This window comes from Nicotiana tabacum, chromosome 8, assembly GCF_000715075.1.
Source record: "Nicotiana tabacum cultivar K326 chromosome 8, ASM71507v2, whole genome shotgun sequence".
In the NCBI taxonomy this organism is placed as follows: Eukaryota; Viridiplantae; Streptophyta; class Magnoliopsida; order Solanales; family Solanaceae; genus Nicotiana; species Nicotiana tabacum.
Window position 1 is genome coordinate 180,161,073 of NC_134087.1, and position 8,646 is coordinate 180,169,718.

General features: G+C 34.7%; 1 protein-coding gene across 2 annotated transcripts; it reads right to left on the reverse strand.

Moving 5' to 3' along the window:
• Positions 1–1,550: 1,550 nt before the first annotated feature.
• Positions 1,551–8,358, reverse strand: LOC107768010 (polyadenylate-binding protein-interacting protein 8). Of its 2 annotated transcripts, none has more exons than XM_016587108.2 (10): positions 7,402–8,358; positions 5,526–5,636; positions 5,396–5,440; positions 3,996–4,068; positions 3,806–3,918; positions 3,581–3,640; positions 3,334–3,381; positions 3,183–3,251; positions 2,782–2,843; positions 1,551–1,889 (listed from the first exon to the last, which is right to left on the reverse strand). In XM_016587108.2, exons 1-10 carry the CDS (start codon positions 7,762–7,764, stop codon positions 1,832–1,834), a joined length of 1,002 nt encoding a protein of 333 aa, XP_016442594.2. In that variant the 5' UTR covers positions 7,765–8,358; the 3' UTR covers positions 1,551–1,831. The 2 variants fall into 2 exon arrangements, with proteins under 2 accessions (XP_016442594.2, XP_075076013.1); XM_075219912.1 differs by having other exon boundaries at positions 3,806–3,921; positions 7,402–8,214.
• Positions 8,359–8,646: the final 288 nt, after the last annotated feature.

Here is an 8,646-nt window from a genome sequence, read left to right on the forward strand (position 1 = left end):
TTGAAGTTTTAACTAGTGAAAAGTTTAGTTGTTGGAATTTTTGAAACTCTATAAATGTTGTTAATATAGTTTTAACTTGTGAAGATGATGTTGTTGTTAAAAGTGTTATTGTTGTTATTGTTTTAGAAATTGTTATTGTTGGAATGACACCAATGTAATATTGTCATTATAGGTTATTGGTTGTGGCATGTGGTGCAACTGTAAAATAGCAATATTCTACCAAACATTTACCTAGAAACCGACAGCACACCGACCGAAGTCGGTTGGAAATGTAAAATTAAATTCCCAAAAATCGGTAGCTATCAGCAATAAATAATTTCCCGAATTTAAAATTGGCGATCGAAATCGGTTGGAATTTGGGTTTTTAAATTTAATATATTTTAATAATACCAATCGATTTCGGTCGAAATATATAATTTTAAAGAAAATAAAAAATTACAATATCGTCTGATATCGATCGCTACTGTAAAGAATAATGAAAAATTATTTTCCAAAATACCAACCAAATTTGATCGGCATTTTTCGTTTTTCAATGACTTGTATCAGATTATTTAGTCAAAGTTTGGTTAAATTTATCGACTGCCGTCTGTCGGAAATTGCGACCGTCTTCAGTTGCCACACGTTAGCTACCACAGTTTTTCGACGAATTAATTTCGATCGAAAATCGATCGGTTTTCCTTGGATTCCGACCGATTTCAATCGATATCCCTGAACGCTTTTGATAGTTTTCTAATAGTGTTCATGACAAACAAAAAGAGAAAGTGGGGTTGCAGCCCAACAATCGGGCAAAAGAGCATAGATACTCCGCCATCTCTCCCATAACGATTATGACTCAAAAACCAAGTGAATATTGACGAGCCCCCCCCCCCCCCCCCCCTTTCTTCTTATAATCGGATCCAGCATTCCCGAGGGAAGGAAGTCGACGGACTGACAAGTATGGATGCTTTAACATAGGCACAGAGAGAATAGATTCAAAAGTAGTTTCCTTTAATTCACATTTATCACCAAGAGAATGTTATTATATGGGCGAAGACTAGTTTGGTAATCAAGACAAGTCACACAATGAAGTTGGTGGATGGTGGAATACACAGGAAGCGATAGAAAAAGAAACCTCTGATAAAATAGTCAAATTATTGACCCGGACACTACAACTATAGAAAAAGAAACAGATAGAAATGTGGTCAAAAATCTGAGTGTCCTCTCCCTTTCTTCTCCTTCCTCCTCTTCCCTTTTGATTCTCTCGCTATAATAAGCAAGCTCAAACTAAGTCAATATTAGAGATATTATAATCTTATTGAAGATCGCAATCACACTTGATTATGTGATTGCAGAAGTGCACTAGGAGAAAATTTACACACCAAGTGACACCACATGAACGAATACATGACATATGTCTTCCGCATCCACTTTGATCACTTGATCTCAAATCAATTTATACTTAATCATGGTAACTTTATGTAGTTTGGTGTAAGACACCAGGTGCAGGTTTTTTTCCCCTGCACTGAGAGAAAAAGGAAACATGTAATGCTGCATCCAGAGACGAAAGATCAAATTATGAACCGGCATTCAACCAGCAAGAGATTCATAAGAACATGACTGATCAAGCTAACAGTACTACAGGTAGGGATATTCTCGATAAGTAGTTCGTTAATCGCAAAGTTAATGCCATGTTCAGTACCAATAAAGTTACTGTGTTGGCAATACAGAAAGAAAAAAGAAAAGAAAGGTGGAAATTACTGAAACAGAATTTCGTTTCGCCTTCCCATGGTGACCTCAAGTCTTCCAAGAAGGCTTTCCTGAACTCTTTCCATGTCATGAGAACAAGCATCGGTTACTGCATCATGGCACGGGGAAGTCGTGGCCTCACTGGTGTTTTTGAAGGACTCACCCTACAAAATTAATAAAGTTGCAAAATTAGACAAGACTGCAAAGTTAGAATTACATTTCCTTTCTCCGATTTCAAGTATGTAATGACACTAAAAACGGTATGTTTGACACTTAAGAACTACAAGTTAATGATCTTCCATTAATTTTAAAAAGAAAACTCTAGCAAAAATAATCTATTTTCAAATGCTTAGCAGATTGTATCTTTTGGATAAGATCCCTTCATATTTGTTATAATCAGAGAGGAAAATAAGATCTAGATTCCTATTCTAGTCATACCTAGTTAGACTCAAGTAATAAACATGTATTTCAATGATAATTTAGGTTGGTGTCTCCTAGAAATTTCCTTTTTCCTGGATAAGTAACAGAAACAATTAAGAGATTTAATAATTAATAACTTCCCATCTCTTCAAATTACTAACTAAAGCTGAACATGTAATTTATGCATGAAACCAAGCCCCTCAAAATTCTCAACTCTACTAACTCAAGTAACCATTAGACATTACTAAGAGTCATTTTCTAAACTAACCTTGAACAGGACTAATACAATAAGATACTATTCCTCCCAAAACTAGAAAACTTTCTGATTTATTCTCTACTATCAAGCATAAGCTACTCTGATCTTTAAGTCTTCACGCTCGACTATCAGATGACAGAAAAGTAGAAAGCATGGAATGGCACAATAATATTTTGGAGAGAGAGAGAAACAGAAAGGAAAAGTTTCGGCAGTAGGGAAAGGAATTAGAAAGCATGATGTGGCGCCTCCTTGAATACAGCTTAACCGATATACCAATCTCAGAAAGATGGAAAATACAAGAAGTAAAATGAAACAATCTTTCTAGAAAAAATTAAGTGTGGACTAGCTGGGGCCATAGCCACTTGTAAAGAAGCTTTTACCTGATGCGTTGGGATCCCAATATCTCCCCACAACAGTCTAATGCCAAAATTGCACTCTCAGCCTGCGCAGTTTTCAAGTATAAGATTACATTCAAATTTCATTCCATATTAACATATTGTTTTGAGAAAGCCAATAAGCAGTCATAAGCCCTCTTCCTTTATCAGCCTTAAACTAAATACCTATTTTAGCTTTGAAAGGCAAAGATTCAATATCTTGCTGCAGATTTCCTTAGCTACCCATGTAATAATCTATTAAACCTTCCTTTCCTCAATAACACTCAAATGGGCAAAAGGGCGGCCAACAAATAATGTGGGAAATAAGAGAGTACAGTCCGAGGCAACTAAATAGAAGTTGTGTTATATAACATTCAACAATCCCTACCAAAGATAAGAAAGCATACCATTACAAACTCAACAAAAGCAATGCGGGTTGAGTGCACGTGATCCCCCAAAAGCCTCAGACGAGAAACCTTAAAAGTAAGAGTGTTCTTCAATATCACTTCTTAAGCTAACATTCCAAACTTAATGCAAACGTTTAAACATCATACTGACCTCACCACATCTTGTTTCAAAAAAGTTCTTGACGTCCGCCTGAGTAACCTATTCAGAATAGAGTAATTGGTTGTAAACTAATTATAAAATGCTAATGGATACTATGGTAGAAAGAAAAAAATAATTTAACCAACATCCAAGTATGAGGCAGAGCATAATAACTACCAAAAATGTGCATCTGACAGAAAGATGCAGACAAGGAAAGAATGAGAAAACTTTACAAGCTCTCAAAGATGAAAATATCTACCTTCTTATCGATATTTGTACAGTAGACTGTCCTGGCGCACATCTCACGCTCATCCTCCGACTACAGAAAACATCAATATTAAATTGAGAATTAAGCAATTAGTTCCATGAAAAAAACATAAAAACTATTTCTCAGCACCATCCACATACTAGCACAGCAAAAGTGCCAAAGTTCTTTTTTTTTTTTTTTTGGATAAAGAACAAAGTGCAAAATATTTATCCATACCCTTGGAAGGAATGTTGGATTCACGGGTAGAATAGCAGTTTTCGAGGGTAGGACCTTCAGTGGAGAGAAACCTAATATTGTCCCACAAAGGCTAAGTGCTGCTCTCGCAGAGTCTGCTAGGATCGATTCCATATTAGCTTTGAATATTCAGCTGTCTTAAGAAGATTTCAAGCCAAATCATCCAACTTACATTCATCAGCGAACTCCACAAAAGCAAAACGAAGACGGGAATGGGGATCACCACAAATTCGGCAGTCAACAACCTGGAAAGGAAGTAGGAAAAATGAGAATGACCATCATTACACTCCTTGATACATTAACACATTAAAGTTTTTCTCAGAAAAAAGGAACATGATTACAGTCTACCTTGAACAGAAAAGGAGGAATCATTCACATTAAGCATAACATGTAAAATAAATAAACAAATATGCCGGCGGAGATTGCGGCGCAATTGGTTGATTGACTGATTAGAATAGATCTGCTGTAGCTATGAGGTAAAACCTTAGAAGTCATTATTTTGGAAATATATCAATTACGCCATCACCAATATGGCATAAAATTTACAAACTAAGCTGACAAACAGGAAGATAAATATCCTGAAATTCATTGCAACCTTCACCACACTTCACACAAGCAGCTCGATCTATGTCCTCCCACACATTTAGAACTTCTTCATGACAAGTTTTTTGGTCCCACAATGAATAGTTGAAACAACAACAACAAAAACCCAGTAATATCCCAAGTGCGCGGAAATATCAATTCTCACAAGAAGCAACTTTGGAAAGACAAATCATGATGCCCCATGAAGATAGTTGAAATGCATCTTCTAGGGAAAAACTGTAAGCGCACAATAAAGCATTATATAGGTGCCTAAACCATAGACCAAACTATATAAGCTGCCTCTTAGAGTCTGGTGCCTCAAGTTAGGATACAGCAAGAACCAACGACGTAAAATTTCCTTGGATAGGGGCTATTGAGGATTTACTTCAGATCAAATGTTAAAAGACTATTCATTAAGCCTTAACCGTACTAACCATGAGGGCAAGACTCCTCGTCTATCAAAGTCGTCTTCACCAAAGTCAAGGGACAAAGCTTCCTATTTGGGAAAAGAGTTTAGGCCCAATGATATTCAGGATTTAACAAATTTTAATTGTAACAAATGTTGCTGGCAGCAGAAAGCCACGTACGAACTATGACCCATGTGCTAATTCACCAGAAAGCATGGTCATGCAATAAACCACAACAAAACCCAGCCCCTCCTTAATATGGTCACCAGCAACGTCACTGAGAGACACTGAATATAGCAACATTTACTGGAAGGTGTCTTCACTCAGATGTGGACACTGGATTACAAGGAGGAAATGAGAACTTATGCGCCATGTAGTGGTTAAATATTACAAATGGCATATTCTTATTAAGCACACAAATGTATACCTATGTATCAAGTTACCACTCTAAGAACAGAAAAGAAAAGCAATTCATTATTTCTAGCTTAGGTGCCTCAAAGAACTACAAGTATATGCACTTAAAAGCACCCAAATATATACTATAATGGATCACATCAATGTTCAGAAGAGCAAAGTGACTTACTTGTCCATAAGCACTAAACAACGCAGCAAGCTGCTCTTCAGTGACCTAGATATTGAAAAGGCAAAACCAAAGATACTCTCTGAGTACTAATAAAAAATATCTCATAAAATTAATGAGAATCAATCCTTACGTTGTTATCTATCTCAGCGACATATACTGTTCGCCTGATGCTATCTTCTCTTTGAGCCTTGTAAGCTCTATTGTTCATTCTCCTTTTGCCTTGGTTATAGTTGTTGCCTCTCTGAGGAAACACAAGTTTAGGAGATATTACAAGGAAGACAAGAAAATAGAGATGGTTGTCTATGAGTCAAATATTCTGGTTAGCATACAAAATAAGACCAGATTAACCCAGGCAAAGCTGCAACTGAAATGTCAAGTATGTTGTTGATAAGTTTATGAGGCTAGGAAATCATCTGAATTGATACAACACCAACAACAGTTAACAAGTTCAAGTCAGCTATATATACCCTCACTGACCATGTTACTCCATTTTAGCTCATCGCATGCCAATAATATGCAAATACAGATAAAAAATAATAAATTCTCTATATTTTCTAAATCATCGAAATTGATGTTCTTATGAAATGTAAACAACTAACACTAACATGCATACAGATAAACATTCCCAATTAGGAAATTACCATTAACCCAAGAGATGTAAAAGTCAACAGCAACAATATCACTTATTTAATGAGTAACCTCTAGAGATGATGGTTGCGATGACTCAAAACAAATCAAACTGTCATTTAAAGTAACCAACTAAAACTCATTAACCCCATATTAACATGAGAAACATAAATATGGCACTGTATGTGATTGAACGCTACAATTGCAGAAATCAAGTTCCAAACGCAAAAACAAAAACAAAAATGTCTAGGGGAAAAGAATTCCTCCATAACTATTCCATAAAGCTAAAAATGATAAAATCAAAACTGCATTTAAGCATAATGTACAAATTCCTGATAACAGATTCAGTAGTTTTAAAGTTAGCAAATGCAGTCAAAACATATAGAGATGCTTGAATTGATAAGTAAGGGAAGTTGGAGCCCTGCAGGCATTCATAACAATCACAATGCAATTCATTATTTACAAATATATTCATATTTAGACGAACTGACAAAAACTTGGATTCAAGTATAACAAAATAACAAAATAATCCCCTAAATCTCATCCACATACAGCAAAAGATTCTTTTTAAGTATCATAAAAAAAACCAAAGAAATAAAAAAGGTTGCAAATAGCACGTTCACACTCAGATTAATACGACAAATTTCCACGCCGTCCGCTATAATGGACCAATAATACTCTTCCATTTTTAACCACCTATCAGTAATAAAAGTGACAAACAAAATTCGATGGTTTCATTTAACTAACTGAACGTCAAGCCTCCACTTTTAATGATTGGATGTCAAGCCTCCACTTTTAATGATTGGATGTCAAGAATCCCCTGTTAATAAACAAGGAGTCAAAAGTTTGATGATAAACCCTTCGAACATTTCCTTGATAGTTGTGAGCCCCAGTTCCTACATTCAGTCCATTCCGCAATAAATCATATCCTTTTAAATGATCAATGCCTAATTTCATTGAATAACTATTTGAGAAACAGATTATTGAAAAGCCCCAACGATCATTTCTTAACAAGGAAATGTTAAAATAATCCAAAACAAATGTTGGAACAGTAATTAAACTTCCAAAATTACAGCAATCCACAAAATGACCTAATGCTTAAACAGACACCTCCCACAAGTAACTAAAACAAACAAAAGGCTCAAAAGGAAAACTTGCACACAAGGAAACAAACACACACAGATTACAAAAAAACTCAACAAGAGTTCATTCACCATTAATTTGACAACTTCATAATTGCAACTTTGCCACGTGGAAATCTTGAGCTACTTTAAAAGTCAAGATACAACCAGCAAAACAGACCAAAAAAAAATCAAAAATTTCAACAATCATATAATCAATGAAGAATTATAATCAGAATCAAGAACTAAAATCTATACCCTTCTGTTATTTTGCAAGCCATCAGCACCTAGAGGAGTCTTGTTAGCTGGCACAAAATTACTCATGAGAAGCAACTGACCGCAGCGATTATTATTATTATTATTATTATTATTATTATTATTATTATAAGAAGAAGGGAAAAATTCCTTAGCCATTGGATTCAACTTGAGTTTTTTCAACATCTCAACAATATCTTGCATTTGATATTCAGATTTTGCATTTGGGATTGGATCAGATTCCTTAACACAACCATTATTAGATTCAGAAATAATATTATTGTCAGCGTTTGGTGACAGAGATTGAACATCAGGAGCTTCAATCACTGCTGTCTCACCACACACTTCTTTTGCACCAGCAGCCATTGAAATAGTAAAGAAAACCTCAAACTCACAAAAAAAAAAGCTCAAAATTTTCAAGAAAATGCTAGAATTCTAAAATTCCAATAGATTAAAGCAACCCCTTTTATGAAAAAACACAATCTTTATATTGTATGTAAATATCTGAGAGTTGGATGATCTTAGTAAATTAAATAAGCTCAAAAATAGGAAGAAAATACTAGAATTCTATAATTCTGATAAATTAAAGCAACCCCTTTTTTTTGCAAAGGCACAATCTTTATTTATACATGTAAATATGGAATTCTAAGAGTAGAATGTGTGTAGAAAGGCCTATTGAGACAGACCCATTTGGAGAAAAAGAGTCTGAAATGGAACAAAAGAAGAAGGTGGTGAGAGAGAGGAAGAGTAGAGAAAAGTAAAAAACTTTATAGGGTTTTTTGGTAACAAATTGAATAACAGAAGGCAGAGTATTTTGGTGGTATTCTTGTTTTTTGTTGTGGTTTTGTTGAGGCAAGTGAGGTTTTATTTGTGAATGTAATTACCAAAAAAATAAAAATGTATACTGTGAATTTAGGCATATAGAGGGAGAAAGAAGGAAATGCAGTGTGGAGAGAGAATGGGTGGAGGTTGAAGATGGAGAATTTCTTTTTATAGGTTTTTGTTTTTTGGGGTTTCTCCCCAAATATATTATTTTTGAAAAGATGATACTGTATAGTCGCTTATATATATATATATATATATATATATATATATTATGTATGTTATATGCAAAAATTATATAAATTTTATATACCTTTTCGGCTACCGAATGTAAATAGTTTCTAGCGCGGGTTAAAAATGATAATACCTTGTGATTTTGGTGCTCTACTAATTCACGCACAAAAGTCTCCCTTGAGGAATAAAATG

What these genes read in the sequence shown, in the direction of transcription:
- LOC107768010 (XM_075219912.1), bottom strand. Translation starts at nt 7,764, where the DNA reads ATGGCTGCTGGTGCAAAAGAAGTGTGTGGTGAGACAGCAGTGATTGAA. An exon ending in ATCCAACATTCCTTCCAAGG is followed by an intron (nt 3,641 to 3,805) that starts GTATGGATAAAT and finishes TGTTTTCTGTAG; the next exon opens with TCGGAGGATGAGCGTGAGAT. An exon ending in GTACAAATATCGATAAGAAG is followed by an intron (nt 3,382 to 3,580) that starts GTAGATATTTTC and finishes TATTCTGAATAG; the next exon opens with GTTACTCAGGCGGACGTCAA.